The sequence below is a fragment of the Cibotium barometz genome, chromosome 33 (genome assembly GCF_041138505.1).
Source record: "Cibotium barometz isolate CiBa-2024 chromosome 33, ASM4113850v1, whole genome shotgun sequence".
Classification (NCBI taxonomy): domain Eukaryota; kingdom Viridiplantae; phylum Streptophyta; class Polypodiopsida; order Cyatheales; family Cibotiaceae; genus Cibotium; species Cibotium barometz.
In genome coordinates, this window is record NC_141078.1 from 23,114,044 (window position 1) to 23,134,346 (window position 20,303).

General features: G+C 44.9%; 1 protein-coding gene across 1 annotated transcript in view; it reads right to left on the minus strand.

Moving 5' to 3' along the window:
- HCF136 (photosystem II stability/assembly factor, chloroplast (HCF136)) overlaps window positions 1–20,303 on the minus strand; it is a 65,213-nt gene that overhangs the window by 35,410 nt on the left and 9,500 nt on the right. The window contains exons 2-4 of the mRNA XM_086773037.1: window positions 14,880–15,115; window positions 14,647–14,777; window positions 13,919–14,051 (exon numbers count right to left, since the gene is read on the minus strand). Coding sequence (XP_086629163.1) covers window positions 13,919–14,051; window positions 14,647–14,777; window positions 14,880–15,115 — 500 coding nt within the window. The remainder of the gene's footprint in view (window positions 1–13,918; window positions 14,052–14,646; window positions 14,778–14,879; window positions 15,116–20,303) is intronic.

Sequence of the window (20,303 nt, forward strand, 5' to 3'; positions counted from 1 at the left end):
GTCCGCTTTCAGAGGACACACACACACCACTGGGGGGGTGCATGGCTTGGGAGGAGTGGCATGCTTGTTTCGCCCTCATTTGAGAGGCATGCTCACAATGGTTAGACACGATGAGGAGGCTCGCTTTATGTGGATGTGATTAGCAAGGCTTGGCTTGAGAGTGATGCATATTGCAGTACGGTACTTCCCACAAGACAAATCAGAATATGCATGCAAGCTGACAGAGAAAGGGGAGACTCCATATGCGCCATTATTCGCAGACATTGCAGAGTTCTCCCAACAAGGAGAGGTCCTCCTATTAGGAGACTTTAATGCACGGACAAAAGGGGAACAAGTGCAGACATATGACTTCCAGGGAGATGCCATTATGTTGTCAAAAATTGACTTGGCTAAGATGGGCCTCTAGAGGGCCAACCAGGATATGGGGAATGCAACACCATATGGTAGACACTTCTTGGAGATGGGGGCTATGCATGAGCTGGTTATATATAATGGGCTGTCCAAATGGCTGCAGTCAAACAGCCTTACATCTTTTCCACATGGGGGAGGCACTAGTACGGTGGATTACCTCATGGGGTCTCCTGCTCTCATATCACACATCCCAAACTTCACCATCCCTCCTCCCCACATACTAGCTGACCACACATTACTTTCTTTCACGATCTCATGCCCCACCTTACCACCCACACCCCCTGCCACCACCTTCACCCAGATTCATTTCCATCGTGATCTTGACCAAATTTATGAGGACCACCTCTCCTGCCACATTTCAGCTCTCGACTTATCCCTCCCTATCTCCACCATTGCATCCCATCTTTCCTCCATCATCCATGACTCCGCCCACACCAGCTTCCTCTACACCACATGCTCCACAACAAGTTTGCCAGTAGGATCCCAACCCCATAATGGATGGTATGATGAAGAGTGCAAAACTACCAAGCTTCTCCTCTTACGCGAGAGGGAACATGGGCTCATTTCAGCACATAAGATGCAACGCATCTTCCGTACATTCACTTGTCGAAAGAAACGGGCATTTCTCGCTAGACGAGAACAAGAGTTATACCAACTCTTTTTGAGCGAGGACAACTCAAAAGCTTGGCGCATTCTTGAAGAAAAAAGAGCACCTACACCTATCATAGATCCTAGCCTTTGGGAAGCCTATGCACGACAGTTGTATGATGTGCCAAACCAACCTATACCACAAATGTCACACATCCCTCGGCCTACATCATCTTATCTCTTTGATTCCCCCAATGTCACTAGGGCTCTTAAAAAGCTGCATAATGGGAGAGCAAAATATCATAAGGATCTACGTGCGTCCCACGGGCACCACGTATTGGCTCCCATTCTTGCCAGTATTTTTAACAAAGCACTCTGTGAAGGCTTCCCACCCTCCTGGACAACCAACACCATTGTCCCCATCCACAAAGCAGGAGACCCCATGGACCCACGTAACTACAGGACTCATGATTGGTCACACAATGGCCAAAATCTATGGACCAGTACTAGAGGACATGATGAGCCCTATGGCAAAGAGGATGGGAAACAGAGCATCAGACCAAGCAGGCTTCAGGAGAAACTTCTCCACGTTGGACCATATCTTTACTTTACTAGCTATCATAGAGGAGGCGAGGTCCTCAAAGAGACATGTGTATTGCTGCTTTGTGGATTTCCGCAAAGCCTTTGACTCCGTCCCACTCGGCCGAGTACGTGCACTCGGTGTGCGACCTTGGGAGATATATGTAGCACTATTGGGGTTAAGCAAGGCTGCCCAATCTAATCTACACTCTTTGGCCTATGATTGCAGTATTTGTGGATAGTTTCGGAGGTAGAGGTTCACCATTGGCTCAGATAGTAGTGCCCATATTGCTATATGTTGACGACATTGTCTTGATCTCAGATTCAGCCAAGGGTTTACAGAAACACTTAAATGCATTGGACAGATTTTGCAGGGGGAGAGACCTTACGGTCAATTTGGGCAGAACCAAGGTTATGGTATTCAACACATCTTATGCAATCGCCTCACGATTTTCTTTCATATACAGAGATGCCCCAATGGAAATTTTGCAGAAGTATGTGTATCTAGGAGTCACTTTACAAGCCCTTTGTTCTAAATGACCACATCTGCCCGACTTGCAAGGGGGCATGCCTCCCTAGACCGTATGGAGAGAATGTTTCCAAGCACATTTCCAAGAACCTCGCACTAAGTGCTGGCTCTTTGAGACTCTAGTACGACCAGGGGCTATGTATGGTGCAACCTTTTGGGGGCCAAGTCTAGGGAAGGATCACTCGAGGAGCATAGAGAGGCTACAGGTGATGATGTTGTCACACATGATCAGGAGTAAACCATCTGTACCACATGACATTCTACATGCAGAGTTTGGGGTTGCCCCACTGGTTACAGATGCCCTTTTCCAGACTGTCACTTATATTCAGCATGTATACACGCTTGAAAGAGATCGCCTCCCACGACTAGCACTAGAGTCCTCTATGCAATTATACTGCAAGAGGGAGAGGGAACAATTGAGACAAGCTGGACTGCCCTCCTCCTCAGCGACATGGCCACCACCATTACCAACACATGCATGGTACTCTGAGGTAGTCGAGTGGTTTCATGCACATGGCATCCAGATGGACCGTCTCCCCCCATTTCAGTATAGCTTGGATTCCCCCTACCTTGATCTCTCACGATCAACCGGATCATCTGGTTAGACATGGGTGTCTCCGTCAGAGATTGGTAAAAAGTGTGAGTTCTACAGAGATCACTTCTTGAGACTCTCCAAGGATGGATTCTTTGAGATCCCGGGATACATACAGATACACATGTCACATGTTATGTGTATCACGATCGGCCAGCTTAGGGTATCCTCCCACCGCCTCAAAGTAGAGACTGGCAGAGCCGTGGATATCCCACATGAGGAGAGGACATGCACAATATGCACCACAGGAGCAGTAGAGGATGAGGCCCATTATATGTTCAGTTGCACGGCTTACTACGAGATACAAGGGAGATTCCACTGCCTCTTCCGAGAGGGATTCGAACCACTCACATGGGTGATACATTTTGAGGATCAGAGGTGCTTGGGCATGTACTTGATGGAGCTCAGACAAAACAGGGATGTAGTGTTGAGGAAGCATGCTGAGGGACAGCCCCGGCTCCAACAGGACACCTCACAAAGAACCATCACAGATTTCTTTGTGGTACACACATCCACATCAGAATCCACTGCCCACAACAGCTCCTCTACTACGACATCAAAACCCACCACCCGTACCCACGCTCCAGCTCCATGCCCCAGATGAGTTCTTAGCAAGAGAGCTCGATCCATTTTGCGAGCCAGACATCCCCAACCCAGAGCATCAGCTCCCTCCACCACACAGAGACAAATTCGTGAGGTTCTCCGCCAACATGACACACTCCCATCACAGAGGCCTGACATTCACTCCACCATAAGATCGATTCTGGCAGAGGCGGGTATCGTCATTAGCCGATCACAACATATCTCACTCTACACAGCATCATCTGTTGATCACATGTACTGTCAGAAGTTTTTATTTTACTTTTTCTTTCAGTTTTCCATGGCTCAATATATCCATGGTACCCTTGTATTACTTTTGGTCTCATAGGCCCTTGGGATCTTCCGTAGACGTTAATATAACTCTCTCTCAAAAAAAAAAAAAAAAAACTGGAGTCACCATCCTTAAAATGCAAGTTGAAGGATTACCACAAGGATGGTGAAGTTATGAGCTTAACTTCTGGGAGGAACTGGTTAGCAAAACTCCAGCACTCCAATGAAAGTGGCTGGCAATAATGAATTCTGAAGTGATTGACAGCTCTCCTATGATACCAAAGCCAATAAGGTGGATATCCATAAGCAGCCAAGAAAATTGAAGAGTACCACAGTGTGGATTGTAGACAAGCTCACCCCAGCAACACTGACGTAAAAAGGCAAGAAGTCGCTACAGTTCGAGCAACGTGTAAAGAAGGCAATACCATGATGGGAAAGCAAAATTTTCATAACCCAAAACCAGCCACTTCTCAAGCGCAAGCTATTGTCAACATGGCATCACCAACATCCAATGATCTCCGATCTCGTACCGATGTAAATTTTTTGCATCTCTTAGTAGCATAGTAGACAAATTAGGACAATTTTTAGTTCATTTTGAAGTTCTTTTTTCCTGACCACAGATTTGGCATAAGAACTCCATGGTCTTCATTTATGTATTTGGTCTTATAGGTCATTTGTCCTTCCACAGACATCAGTTCACTTTCCGAGGGCAGCCGGTTGAGTCCATCAGGGCCAAAGAGGTGATAGTCCAAGTGGTAAAGTGTTTGCCTAGGACCGAAAGGTCTTGGGTTCAAACCCTGCTTGGACCCCTCGGCGGCACACCTCATCCGCGCTCTCCATAAGCTTCCCTTTCGGCGTCGATCGTGTTCTGGCCGCCTTTCCCAGGAGGACTCCAGTGTAGCCCCTCCGCTCTCTGTGGTCGAGTGTGCTCGTCGCCCTCGTCAAGAGGGCCGCGTAGATGATCTTGTAGCTCACGACACCAGCGTGGCTGGGACGTTGAGCGAGTTGTAATGTTAACTATTAGTAGGATCTCTCCCCCGGAAAAAAAAAAAAAAAGAGTACATCAGGTCATATGTCTATTTGGGAGTTACTTTCACAGGACCGCGTTTCTCCCTGAAGGAGGCAGCAGCAGCTAGATTAGCTCGAGGGCATGCAGCCTTGGGGGCACTTGAGATTCAGTGTGCACACATACAGTCTCAGGAGCCGCACACCGAATTGTGGATATTTGATACACTTGTCACACCGACCTTCCTCTACGGAGCTCCAATTTGGGGGCCCAGCATACATCACAAATCTTAGAGAGGGACTGATGAGGGATGGACTCTGGAGGCATATGGAGAGACCACTGATTATGACGATTGCCCGCATGATTCAAAGCAAATCATCGGTACCACATGAGATTGTTCGAGCTGAGTTGGGTGCCGCACCAGTAGTGACCGAGGCCCTATTCCAGGTAGTTACCTTTTTACAGCGGCTATGGGAGCTTCCTCGCCAAAGGTACCCTCGATTGGCATTGACCTCATCCATACAGTTGGCAAAGGATGGAGATACTCATTGCTGGAATGCTTAGATTGTTGGGTTTTATGCTGTGTATGCACCCAGAGGAGTGCTAGTGATCATCAGTAGATTACTGGGGCACTTTTTACTTCAGTTAGTGGAGGTTTTTTCCCCCAGTTTAGCCCAGTTTCACTTATATGCAGTTTATAAGTGTTTTGGTCCACCCGGCACATTTATGGCCGGACATGTGAACACTTATCTTTAGGGTCACTATCATGTGGCTATTGTACTTCATCTTTTTTATCATTGAAGTATACTGAAGTCGTGTTCTCTCTTCTCTTGGTTTTCCACGCCTGTTTTTGTACCTTCTGTAAACCCTAACCCTAACACCCAATCCCTTCAATTGGTATCAGAGCATTGAAGCTCTGCATTGCCCTGCCCGTACACTTGTTGCTGTTGCCCGTACAGCATCCGTACATCCAGTCAAGCGCCGCCTACAACTTCTGCACCTGGTCGCCTTCAGTCGGGTAGCATCCGTACATCCAGTCAAGCGCCGCCTACAACTTCTGCACCTGGTCGCCTTCAATCGGGTACTGCACGTCACCTTCAGTCGGGTACTGCACGTCGCCTTCAATCGGGTACTACAACAGGCGTCGCACGTCGCCTTCAATCGGGTACTACAACAGGCGTCGCCTACAGTTACGTACGTGTACCAGCCCCGTACAGTAAGCGTACGTGTACCAGCCCCGTACAGTAAGCGCCGCCAGCAAATCGCCGCCTGCTAGTATCCACCTGCAAGTCGACACCTGCAGCCTGTCAAGCGCAGCCTTCAGCCCGTACACCTGTGCGCCACCTACTGTACCTGCTTCGAATGATTGCGCCTGTCATCGCCTGTACCTGAAACGTACTTCTGAACCTGCAGCGCACGCGTATACTGTACCTTCTTCGAAGACTGCGCCTCTGTACAAACCTGCGCAGGACAGTACTGTGGAACTGGTCACCCTGCTCCGTACAGTGCACAGTACAGTACACGACTGCAATAGTACAGTCAAAGTACCTGCACAGTACAGTCGACCAGAATCTGCTACGTCAACATTCGACTGCAGTTTAGCCTACTGCTCAGCACAGAAGTGGTAAGCATTACATACTTTGAATATTGGGCAATTTTATTTTCTCTGTGAAAATATACAGGCACAACAGGCAGATTTTTCTAGCAAAGAAATATACAGGTTTTTTGCACAGTTTGGGTGCAGCAAATTTGGGCATTTTTGGGGCATTTTGGCATTGTGTACGCCATTTGCTGCTCTACTCAGTCATTGGTGCATTGAGTTGCACATTCAGAGGATTGAGAGTGCAGGCAAATTTGGGTGAACTGTATTCAGTGGAGTACAGTTGTTATCAGGGTTTCTGCTATTTGGTTTTTTGGTAAACAGGTACAACATTGTGCGTAAAGCATAATGGCAAATCAACAGCAAAGTGATGTATTCACATATTTGTCTAAGGAAGACAAATTGGATGGCACGAACTACTCCTTGTGGAGTTTTATGCTGAAAAATGTGCTTGTGGCAAAAGGTCTTTGGGATTTTGTTAGTGGTGATGAACCACGTCCAGGTCCATTGGCTCCAGAGACTCCTCCCCAAGGGGGTGCTCGTGGACGAGGACAACAGGTACAGGCTCCAGGACAGCCATTGCCTGTTCAGAGAACAAATGCTCAAAAGACATGGGATGCCAGGGATGCACAAGCTTTGTCACTCATTGCATTGTCAGTACAGAGGTCCATTATACCTCATATTCGTTCAGCTGGCTCTTCACAGAATGCATGGGTGACTTTGGAGCAGATGTATGCTGCTCGTAATGAGGCTAGGATCTCATTTTTGAAAAGAGAGCTTGAAAATCAGAAAATGAATGAAGGAGATGATATGTCTAGCCACTTAAACAAGCTGCAGGATTTGAGAGAGCAACTCATCAATGTGGATGAGATTATTCCTGAGACACAGCTTGTGTCCACCATCTTGCACTCTTTGCCAAGATCTTACTTGGCTTTTCATACCTCTTTGAACCTCAGCATGAGGAATGCTGTTGAACCCCTCAAGTATCAGGAACTTGTTGCTCTCTTACTACAAGAGGAGCAAATGAGGAAGAATATGAATATGAACACAAATGCTGAACAAGCATTTACTACAGGTCAAAAGGGGAAAGGAAAAACTCAGCCAAAGAGTGCAAATCAAAACTCAGGTGATGGTGGTTCTTCAGAGGATACCAAGAAAGGTGATGGACAGCCCAAGAAGAAGGGCAAACGTCATTACTGTAAGAAGCCAGGTCACTACATCACGGAATGTAGGAAGAGGATTGCCAAAGAGAAGGCAAAGGAAGCTGGGATGTCTGTTAATGATGCTTCTAATGCTCCTCCAGAGACTGCTTCTTTTGTTGAGGACAGGGATTACTGTTTTTATACATGCAGCTATGATGCCTCATGGTCTTCACAGGCACTCAGTTTGACAGAGCATGCATGTACTTGGTATTTTGATAGTGGTGCCTCAAAGCATATCACATCTCGCAGGGATTTGTTTAGTCATGTTGGCCCTGCCCCTGTTGGCAAAACTGTTCAGTGTGCCAACAATGCTTCATATCCAGTTCGTGGCATTGGGGAGATTCAGCTCACAGCCATTGATGGCTCCATTCTCCGCCTTACAGATGCCTTATATGTACCAGGGATAAAGAAGAATTTGTTGTCCATTTCTTCTTTAGCACATTGTGGAATGCAAGTCCACTTTGATGATGATAAATGCATGGTCAGAGACAAAGCTAATGCCTTCACCTTGATGCTTACTGGTACACTATGTCATGGACTTTATCAGTTGGATGCATTTCAGCCAGTGGATCAGTCTGCTTAAAATGCATTCACTCTTACTCCAGCTATGGTTGATGCGGAGTTATGGCATGCTCGCATGGGGCATGTAAATTTTGGGAGTCTTATGCTTATGCAGCGACATAATATGTTTACAGATCTACCTCTCATGGAAAAGCCTCCAGATCACATTTGTGAAGGATGTATTTTGGGAAAAATGCACAGGTTTTCCTTCCCACGTGATCAGGCTCTAAGAGCAACTCCAAAGTTGCAACTTATACATAGTGATCTTTGTGGTCCCATGCAGACAAAGTCATTAGGTGGTTGCTTTTATTTTGCAACATTTATTGATGACTTCTCTCGTATATGCTGGGTGTATCCTTTGACACAGAAATCACAGGTATATGATGCATTTTTGGCCTTTGTAGCACTTGCTGAGACAGAGTCAGGATACAAGGTGAAGACTCTCCGTTCTGACCGAGGGGGGGAATATATGTCACATATCCTGAATTCCTTTCTTGGGAGTAGAGGTATAAAACATCAGTATACTACTCCTTACACTCCACAGCAGAATGGGGTTGCAGAAAGGAAGAATCGGTCACTCATGGAGATGGCCAGATGTATGCTAAAGGCAAAAAGACTACCACATATCTTTTGGGTGGAAGCAGTAATGTGTGCTTGTCATATTTTGAATCGATGTCCCACAAAGGCATTGGTTTCTATTACTCCTTTTGAGGCTTGGCATGGCCGCAAGCCTTCTGTATCGCATTTTCGTATCTTTGGGTGTCTTGCATATGCACACATACCCAAAGAGTTGAGGAGGAAGCTGGATGATAAAGCCACAAAATGCATTTTTGTTGGGTATAGCCGTGAGAGCAAGGGCTACAGGTTATATGACCCACTATCCAGGAAGATATTCATCAGTCGGGATGTGATTTTTGATGAAAAATCAGAAATATCCATGGCTGGTTATGAGGCAAATCAGGCTGAAAATGATGTGTTTGAAGGTCTACTACCCATGGAGTTTCATTCCACAGTTGGTGATCCAACTCATGAGGGTACTGGACAGCCAGCAAATGATGTAGGTGGTGCAGAAATTCAGCAGCCAAATGAGCCAGAAGCTGAACCAAATATGGGACAGCAGGCACCACAGGTCAGACATATACCTAGATGGTATTTGAGGACATTACAGGACAGCCACTTAGAGGGTCCTCTTGCTGGTCGTACTCGTAGGGAAACAAGGACCAATGAGCATGCACACATCATGGATTTGAATCTGGTTATGGCAGTCAGTTTACAGGATGATGATGAGCCTGATTCATTTGTGGATGCACGAGATAATGTGCATTGGAACAAAGCCATGCAGGATGAGCTTGATTCTATTAAAAAGAATAAAACATGGGATTTGGTTGATCTGCCCAAAGGCAAGAAAGCAATTGGTACTAAATGGGTCTATAAGTTGAAAAGACATGCAGATGGATCCATTGACAGGTACAAAGCCCGTCTAGTTGCAAAGGGCTATGCACAGAAGAAGGGCATTGATTATGAGGAGACATTTGCTCCTACATCCCGTATGTCGACACTTAGGTGTGTCATTGCATTGGCTGCACATCGTGGTTGGGTTGTTCACCAGTTGGACATAAAGACTGCATTCCTACATGGGGACCTCGAGGAGGAAGTTTATGTATTTCAGCCCATGGGATTTGCAGAACATGGTCATGAGGGGAAAGTTTGCAGGCTGAAAAAGGCCTTGTATGGTTTGAAACAAGCTCCACGAGCTTGGTATGCAAAAATAGATGCTTTTCTACTCACTCAGGGATTTGTGGACAGTCCATCAGAAGCCACTCTGTATGTAAAGAAAGAAGAGACAGATCTGCTGGTCATCAGTCTTTATGTGGATGATCTCTTGCTCATGGGATCAAATGATGACAAAATTGCAGCTTTTAAGGAGATACTGCAACAGACATTTGACATGTCTGACTTGGGCCTTGTACATTACTATTTGGGCATACAGTTTGTGCAGGATAACAGAGGCATTGGGTTGTTGCAATCACGCTATGTTGCTAAACTTCTGGAGAAGTTTAAATTTCAGGATTGCAAGCCTATTAGTACTCCTATGGAGCCTGGGATGAAACTGTCACTACAAGATGACAGTGTTTCCTTTGATGCCACTACATATGCTCAGGCTGTTGGGTGCCTCATTTACTTGTGTAATACAAGGCCAGATATTCAGTATGCAGTCTCTCAGTTGAGCAGATTCATGCACAGCCCACGATTGTCACATTGGCAAGCTGTGAAGCGTGTATTCCGTTATTTGCAGGGTACCTTGTCTCTTGGATTGCTTTATCCTGAGGGGGGTGACATGCAGTTACATGCTTACAGTGATTCAGATTGGGCTGGTGATTTTGATACCAGACATTCCACTAGTGGAAATTGTTTCTTCCTTGGTGCTTCATGCATTTCTTGGCTAAGCAAGAAACAGACCACAGTGGCCACTTCGTCTTGTGAGGTAGAGTACAGAGCAGCCTACACTACTACTGTTGAGTGTGTTTGGCTGCGTCGTCTTATGACTGATATGGATATTTCAGTGGAGGAGCCTACACCTATCTATACTGATAGTCAGAGTGCCATTGCTGTGGCCAGGAATCCTGTGTTTCATGCTCGCACGAAACACATTGAGATTCACTATCATTTTGTTCGGGAGAGACTCCAGGCAGGAGATATCAGTCTGATCTACTGTCCTACAGATCAGAATGTGGCAGACATCTTCACCAAGGCATTACCACGTCCGAAATTTGAAGCATTCCGCAATGCTTTGAATTTGTTTCCTTTTGGTGGATGATGTACAGTGATCACATATCACTCCAGGGGGGTTTGTTGGGTTTTATGCTGTGTATGCACCCAGAGGAGTGCTAGTGATCATCAGTAGATTACTGGGGCACTTTTTACTTCAGTTAGTGGAGGTTTTTTCCCCCAGTTTAGCTCAGTTTCACTTATATGCAGTTTATAAGTGTTTTGGTCCACCCGGCACATTTATGGCCGGACATGTGAACACTTATCTTTAGGGTCACTATCATGTGGCTATTGTACTTCATCTTTTTGATCATTGAAGTATACTGAAGTCGTGTTCTCTCTTCTCTTGGTTTTCCACGCCTGTTTTTGTACCTTCTGTAAACCCTAACCCTAACACCCAATCCCTTCATAGATGAGATCATGGTTTGACCTACATGGTTTGCGGATAGAGACACTCCCACCCTTTCAATACAGCTTGCATTGTCCACTCTTGGATCTCACCCGCTCAGAGCAGAACCACATGATTAGGATGGATATCACCAAAGTGGACACAGAGAGGACATGGACTAGTCCCCTTGAGCCCTTAGGCACGAAAATGGCTCATTACAAGAGCCATTTTCTGCACCTCTCACCAAATGGTTTTATCACCCGCCCGGCGTACATGGATTTACACCTATCACATGGGATACGTTGTGCCATTGGACAGATCCGGACCTCATCACACCAACTGCGGATTGAGACAGGGCGATATGTGCATTAGATCTCGGATGACCACATTTGTCAGCTATGCTACCAGGAGGCAGAGTCAGAGGAGCACTACATTTGCCGATGTTCAGTCTATTATGAGATCCGAGGGAGATATCATTGCCTCTCCCGAGAGGGTTTTGGACCGTTACGCAAGGTCATGGAGTTTGAGGATAAGAGATGCATGGGATTGTTCCTACTTGAGCTCTGGAGACACAGAGAGACCCTCTTGGCAAACAGGAGACCGAGCCATGATGTACCTAGACAGAGGATCCTGACAAATTTCTTCAGCACCAGCACCAGTAGCCCAGCCCACACACCTCCTGATACCTTGTCCATGGGGCCATCAAGACACCAGCCACGCTCCCAGGGAGTCACCATTGATAGAGCAGTCGTCTTATTTCGTGCTCGTTGGCCACGCCCACCAGGATCCCGACCACGGCATCCTCACCATCGCGAGATCAAAGCCATTATTGCTCGGCATGGGAGGCGCTAACCTCGCTTCTACGACCTCTCCATTCTAACTTGACATACATTTTCAAATATTTTCTACTTAGTATCATCTAGGAGTCTTACTTACAGTTCTTATAACTGTAAGATAGTCAATTTATTGTACTTTTCAATTTCATTTGGTTGTTCTCTTTGATGAGACACCAACTTCAGATGTAGACATTAATATATCATTTCATTTCATTTCTCTCTCATGTTGTTCACATACAGTTTACTCATGTATCACATGTAACATCTTTTGGTGTCATAGACCCTTCAAGTCTTTGTAGATGTTAATATAACCTCTCTCTCTCTCTCTCAGCGCATGTGCTACACAGATGCCACCCTGCCTCCCAGGCGTCTCCCTAGACAAAGGGATCTAGGTTCAGCGAGGTAGACGCCCCAGACCCACTGGTCCGAGGAGATGCTCCACCTGATAGCTTCACAACCAAAAGATCCTCTAGAGATACAGGAGTGTCCATGCACAGGTAGTGAATGTGGAGAGCCTCTATACAGTCATAGATGTCGAGGGCCCACTTTGATCCCCTTACATTGTATCATTGTAGCATTATACCACTGGCACTCTTACAGGGTTGTTTTTTTCATTCAGATCTAGTTGGGTTTTTTATTATGTTTCTCCATGATTCTGTCACTTCATGGACACATTGTAACACTTTTGGTATCATAGACCCATTGGTCTTTTGTAGATGTTAATAGGACTTTCTTTCTTTCTCGAAATCCAGGACTTGCTTCAGCGACATACAGAGGCACCACCTCAGGTAGTGGTTATTGAGGCCATGTACTCGGTCCATGAGCAGGATGACACATGATTAACCTGGACGCTTGAGGTTTTTGTTGCCTAATACTCTATTGCACACAGGACCTACGTACTATGTTGGCTCTTATTTTCTTTCCGCAGCTAGTTCTTCTATTTTCATGTTGTCTTGACATACACTTTATTCATGGATCACATTTAACTTACTCAACCCGAGCACAATGAGAGCAACCAGTACTACAGGGAAACATGCAGACAACCAGCTTCCTTTATGCAACCCACATGACTGAACTGCGTCAAGAAACGTGTTCTTAGACAAAGGAGATCCCTTGTCAGAACACCCCCTCCCCCAAAGGACCATCAGGTAGTGGATATTGAGGCCATGTACTCGGTCCATGAGCAGGATGACACATGATTAGCCTGGACGCTTGAGGTTTGCCTAATACTCTATTGCACACACAGGACCTACGTACTATGTCGGCCCTTATTTTCTTTCCGCACCTAGTTCTTCTATTTTCATGTTGTCTTGACATACACTTTATTCATGGATCACATTTAACTTACTCAACCCGAGCACGATGAGAGCAACCACTACTACAGGGAAACATGCAGACAACCAGCTTCCTTTATGCAACCCACATGACTGAACTGCATCAAGAAATGTGTTCTATTGCCTATATGAAAGGAATGCTTAAGAAAAATAAGAATTGAAGTTTATATTGCCTATATGAAAGGAATGCTTAAGAAAAATAAGAATTGAAGTTTATATTGCCTATATGAAAGGAATGCTTAAGTTTATATTGCCTATCTGAAAGGAATGCTTAAGAAAAATAAGGCACAACAACTTGACTAAGAACACCCACTCCAAACTCTTCTAGAGAACTAGTTTCACTCAAGACTTTTCTATAGTTGATGCCATGACTTATACCCACTTGTTGCCTTGACCTTCACGGAATAGGATTTTTTTACTCCTGATTGCATCCCCTAAATCGAGATTGTATTGTTGAACCAATATCTCTTCTCAATTGTGAAAAGCAATGCTGACATGTAGGTATACCATGAACTAGATACATGCAGGTATACACTCGTTGATTTGAGCTTCCAAAACGCATCGAATAACAGAATAAGTGTTGCTCCCAATTGTACAGGCTTTTTCCCATATTGTGATGAGAACAACATAAAATAAAATGAAGCTCAACATACCTGACCAGGCTCCCAAGTCAAATAAAAGTTTCCACGGCTTGATACAGCCACATAGTCTCCAGCAATCGAACGATTTATTGTATTGAAGGTGCCAGTGTAATAACTGGCCCCACTAATCCCACTTGAAACTGTGCTGCAACACAGGAAATCAGAAGCACAACTATCAGAGACAACCTTCAGAATTGTCGAGCACTAGAGTACAGACAGTCCAAAACCTCATATATTTTCTGGTACACGGAAAAACTAGAAAACTGATCCATGCATAGAAATAACCACATGATTAAGGAAAAAAATAAAACAATCAGCAGTAACAGGAATCTCCCAGCAGAAAGTGCCTCAGTGACAGGAGACGATTGGCTCATAAACTCAGAACAATCTGCCAAGCTACAAGGTATGCAACCCTCACCATGCACTTTGTCTAGCAACCACAGTCCATGCACAGAAAGATGCATCGCGATAGACTACATCTAGACCTTGCAGTCTGGTAACTATTAAAACAACAATTCATTATGTATGGAAAAGGCAACGCTGACTTTTCTCTGAAGCTTCTTAGTACAGAATTGTCAAGAAAAAACACCTAGCCCAAGTATATTTTCGAGTTCTGTTATTCCTCAAAAGTCTACATACCCAATTCAGAAACTGCAGGAGTCAGTGGAAGCAAAACATGTTTAGGGAGACAATTCCTATCAAAAAACAATCAAATGGGATTTTCTTGATTTAATAAGCACCGGTTCAAAGTGGCAGAGACAGTCTCCTCCACAGCAGCCTTCCAATTGTAACCCATATTGGATGTGACATAGATTGCCCCTTCATCTGTGACCATCTCTGCACTTTTCTCACCAGTTCCCTTGATAAGAACCTACAACGAAGGAGGATACAAAAAAGTATTTTTCACTTGTGTTGCAACCCATCAGAAAGTCAATTCAAACGAGAGAGTACGAAGGAAATTTTGAGAGCTTACAGGTGTGCCAGGTAGCCTTGCACTTAAAGGAATTCGATCCCAGCTTGTGCCAGCATCGGAAGTGTGTAGAAGAATCGATGGTTTCCCCACAATCCATCCTTCCTTACCACAGAAGCTTATTGAATTGAATCTGTAATTAAAATCCTCATCTTCTGCAGATGGTATAGATCGAGGTGTCCAAGATTTTCCTCCATCCTTGGTTTCTAGTAGAGTTTGTCTTGTCCCTAAGAGGAAGCCTGCCCAAAACAGAAACACCACATTCAATATCCTTAAGATCTCAGGCTCATCACCAGGTCAGCACATTAATTCAACCTAGGTACAGGAAATCCAAGTGAAGTCCTAAGAATTTTATAATTCTGTATCCAAGGATCAAGAGATAGGGTTGCATGAGTAAAGCTAGCTTTTTGATAAGCACGCAATAAATTTAAAAACCACAAATGTAACTATTTGGCCCTCCTAGCTCTATTTCACATAATGAAATCCATGCCCAGACACCAAACAAGTGGAAGAAGACATGGGGACAAGGTCCGTAAGGATTGATTAAGAAAAAGCACCATTCTTGGTCAAAAAGGAAGAAAAAGCAAAAAGTCAAACAGGGTTGACTGCGAGCCAAGGGCACCATTGGAAAGAGGAGACTTAGCCGGACCAAAAAGCTAAAAGGCGTTTTCTCAAAAAGTAGCTCTAAGGCCAAAAAGCAAGGCCTTAAAGCTAGAAAAGCAAAGAACCAAAAGTTGAGTAATATTTTATTAATAAAAGTAAAAAGAGCATAAGCAAAGGCAAAAAGAGAAAAGCAAAGCATGAAGGCTTTTTGGCAAAAAGCAAGATCTCTTACAAGTATAAAAAGGATTGGACTTCTCTTGTAGTACCATGAACAAGATCATTGAAGATTGAAGGAGATCGTGAAGTGTGTGTGGACATCATTATGATCATGAAGAGTTTCTTCTTCGCCATCAACACCTTCTCCAACTTACTTTTCAGATGTACGGTCAACCCTAGACTTGTATGGGCATATGCATGGGCGATACGAACGCATGTACGGACAGAAATTTCAAAAACCCTAAAACTGCTCCAAAAACATTAAAACTTCTTTTTGGATGTTTTTATCGCCCAAAAACCAGTAAAACAAGTTTTATATCAGTTTTCTTGCGAGAAAGAGCTTTTCCATGGTTTTCTTTATGGACAAGGCTATAGGAGTTATGGAGATTACTCATGGGATGAGCGAGTGTTTTTTGGACTTGGACTTAGACATGGAGAACTTGGGCATGGAGCTTGGACATGGAACATGATGCTTGGGACTTGGATCTAGACTTGGACTTGGATTTGGATTTGGATTCATTGACTTGGAATCATTGGATTTGGATTTGGATATTTGGTACTAGCCCGGTGAGAGATACTTGTGGGTCATCCCCATGGTGTGCTTGGCATCAGAGATCTCGTGTCTCCACATTGACATCGACTTGGATATTCTACATCGGCATGTCTGTTTATTTTGTGTTCATTGATTGTATTGATCCTGGCCAGCGTGCCCGTGGATTGTTCATGAATAAATTCTTGAAAGGGGGGGGGGGGGGGGCTGTTCCCCGCTCAATGTGGTTGTACTGTGCAAGATTCCCATTTCCTTTTCTCTCTCCCCTCTCTCTCTTTATATTTTTATCTCTTGGACACGTGGTTGAGTCTATCATTGCACGCCCCGCTAGGCTTACAACAAATAAAGTAGAAAAAACGAGGGCAGAAGGAAAGAAACTTCACAGAAAAAAGAAGAGGACTCTAGTTGTATGATCATTGGGTAGTTGCAAGCATTTGACAAAGCTGCACACATAGCAGAAGACTAAAACAAACAAAACACAAGCACTCCAGTACTCCTACAAGTTACTCTCTATGCCTTTTGACCATGGAGCCTCCTAACATATCACCTCCAAGAGGGATTTGTTTAATTCATTAAAGCATCAAGCTATTGGATTTCTATTGGCAACCGAAAGGCCTTTAAAACTATCGTAGCAGGGTGAGGGTGCCTTCGATGGCTTCACTGCATCAAGCTCTCCATATGTGCCACGCAGCAATACTACTACAAATCTTCCATCTCTGGCTAGAACCTAGATTCTAGTGACCAGTAGACGGAGCTAGGACTCGCACTGCAGAAATACGGAGGTGAGAGACCTGAAGAGCTAGTGCCCCACCCTCCTCATGTGACATGACAGCCTCGGCCTCAATGGCCCAGCAACTATGCCCCCCATGTAACAGTGCGCGAGGAAGCCCAGTCCATAGTGAAGATGTGGAGAATCTACTGGCAAACCTATTGAGCCTTCGAGAAATCCCCAAGACAATGACGTTGGGACACCATGAGGATGGCTTCCAAGGTGTGTGGTCAAAGTACCACCACGGGGTGCATGTGGTAGAGTGGAGATGGCACTCTATTGGCACGGGACTTCAGTCCATGCTAAGGGTCATGTGGATTGGCACCATTTGTGTGCCTTGAGCCTGTTGTGCTCTGCATTGGCACCTGTTCATATGCCTTGAGCTTGTTTGTGCTCTGGACTGGCACCGATTCGTGTGCCTTGAGCCTGTTTGTCCTCTGGAGTGGCACCTATTTCTATGCCTTGAGTTCTTGGTTTACAATGGTTATCTCATATATGATTTATTTCATTAGTATATGATTTATCTCACTGATACTAGTTATTGAGACACACTTGCCTCTTGTGCATGTGTCTTGTGTAGATCATTATATATATATATATATATATATATATATATATATATATATATATATATAGAGAGAGAGAGAGAGAGAGAGAGAGAGAGAGAGAATTGGGATTGGCCAAATTTGGCCCTTGATTATTTGGCATATAGGACTGTTTTGTCTCTCCCATTTATTTGCGACATGATTATGATATCAAGACTTATTCTGTATTGTCTCACCCATTTATTTGGGACATGATTCTAGTATCGGCACTTATGGGATTGTTTTGTCTCGCCCATTTATTTGGGACATGGTTATGATATCTGGACTTATGGGACTAATTTGTCTCATCCATTTATTTGAAATATCATTTTGACATTGATATTATGAGGACTAATTTAGTCTCGTCCATTTATTTTGGGCATTAATTCTTTCAATTATATTGGATTTTGAGAGTGTCTCGTCTTGCCCACTTGATGGGACGTGATTACATCTTGGATATATGGCTTGAAGCTTAAAGTTGCGGACAACTTTTAAGAAGCTAGGGAGGATGTCACCAGTCTGGATATTGCCCTAGGTTTTATACGGCAATGGCTTTAGATGCCCAAAAGATTAAGAATGTACAAGCTTTGGGAATGGGAGATTATTGTAATACGCCGAAGCTCTGGGGGTCTTCTTTCAGCCCTAAACACCACTGAAAACATGCTGATGCATAACGCAAACAGAAGGGAGAGAGAGATGGCTGGAAATTCAGTATATTTCTGATGGTACAAAAAGGTACCTACATCTATAGCCCTTAGCTGCCTTCTTGAAAAGGTGAACATCACCAAAACATTCCTAGACTAGGGACCCAACTCCTAAAGAGTTGAATGCCTCCTACCATGAGCAAACTGCCTATTTATAGGCTCTTGGAGAACTGGCCGACTGCTGCTGGTCGGCCAGCAGTCGTGGTATTTATTCCATAAAAATGCAGTGTTTTCTGATCTGGTCCAGCCCGCCTCGAATCTGGTCCAGCCAACCACCTTTGCAAGCAGCCGACAGCATAACCACATCCTTCCATGCCCTGCTGCAAGTCCACCCTTGACCAAACTGCACCTTGTGCCCCAACTTCTGGTTCTTATACTCTTTTTCTGGCTGCCTCTTCTGGACTAGCATCTGAGAATGTCCATGGCATTTTATGCACATGACATCCCCCTCTGCTAAACTTGATGACAAGATTCCAACTTTTTCCTTGGATGACTGTCATCATCCCACTCTATTCCCGGAGTCCCTGTGTCATCCATCCAACTCTGGCAACCCTTTTCACTGAAAACCCAGCCCGATCTCCAAAACCACTCTGACTCTGAATAAAATCTATGCATCTGTTCCCTCCTGTCCCCAATCCATTCTTGCCCTGACTTTGAACACCGTCTTGGTCTTCATTCCTGAGACATGTGTCTAGCACTTACATCACCCCTTGGAGGATAATCAAAAAGTGTAACATTTAAACATGAAACATGGCCACAACCTTGACATATATCCATAATCACTTTGCATAAAACATAGAAACTAGAAATATCCATTGCAAGCTGAAAATAGACGCTTGCATATATGACGCTGCACTAGGGCCAACCCCCCCTCCCCCCCATAAAACAAGCTTTGAGGGCTCACCCATAACAAATGTACAATAGGGCTGTCCATCTCATGCCCAAGAATCCATGAACATATAAAGTATGTATGTAGAAGCCAATGTACCTGTCGTGTGTGTCGAGGAAGAAAATGAGTTGGAGCTGTTTTATGAACACAAGCATGGATCCGGTTGATTCGCCTTGCTGGTCTTCAACAACGGATGAGTTCATGGCTCTTTTACATGGATCTTGTTGGTTGATCTAGCTGATCTTCAATGGAGAGTCCATATGGTTTTTATGTGATTATACTCCTAGGTATTATATGTGCTAGGAACTATCTAAAGGCCCCTGAGTGAGCAGGTGGTGAGCATTCTGGTTAGGGGTATTAATCTTCCCCAATGACCAGGTCTTCCAACTCTTAGAGAAAAAATTTGCAAATATTATGTGAGAGCCATTGCCACAGATTTCTTCCATTCTTCCCTCACGGGTGCCCCACCTATCCTCACGTGCTGGATGCGCGTGAGCAGGTTTGGCGACATACGAGAGAGGTGGTTCCTCCCACTCTCCGGAATTAGCTCGTAGAGACTCTCCCCTCTACAGAAAGTTTCTCTACCAGATTCTGTACCTACTATACAGCCACTATACCTACTGTTTTGGAAGACTGTACCTGCTGTTTTGAGGGTTGTTCCTACTGTACCAGATTCTACACGTGCTATCCAGCCCATGTACCTGCTGTACCAGTCAATGTTCCTGCTGTACCGGCTGCACCAGCCCCTGTACCTGCTGCACCAGCCCTTGAACTTAATGTACCAGCCCCTGTACCTACTGTATCGGCTGCACCAGCCCATGTGCCTGCCATACCAGCTGCTGTACCGGCTGCACCAGCCCCTATACCTTCTACACCAACCGATGCACGGGCTGCACCAGCCCCTGTACCTGCTGTACCAGCCCCTACACCAGCTGTACCAGCTGCAATGAAGATGTACCAGTTGTACCCACTTATATGGTTCTATTATGGTAGAGAGAGAGAGAGAGGTATTTATGGTGCTGGGGGGGGATCTGCAACAATGGATCCATCTTGGCCTCACAACCTGCGGATACCATCCCTCCATCTGTGTGGACCTGCTATCTCAAAGAAAT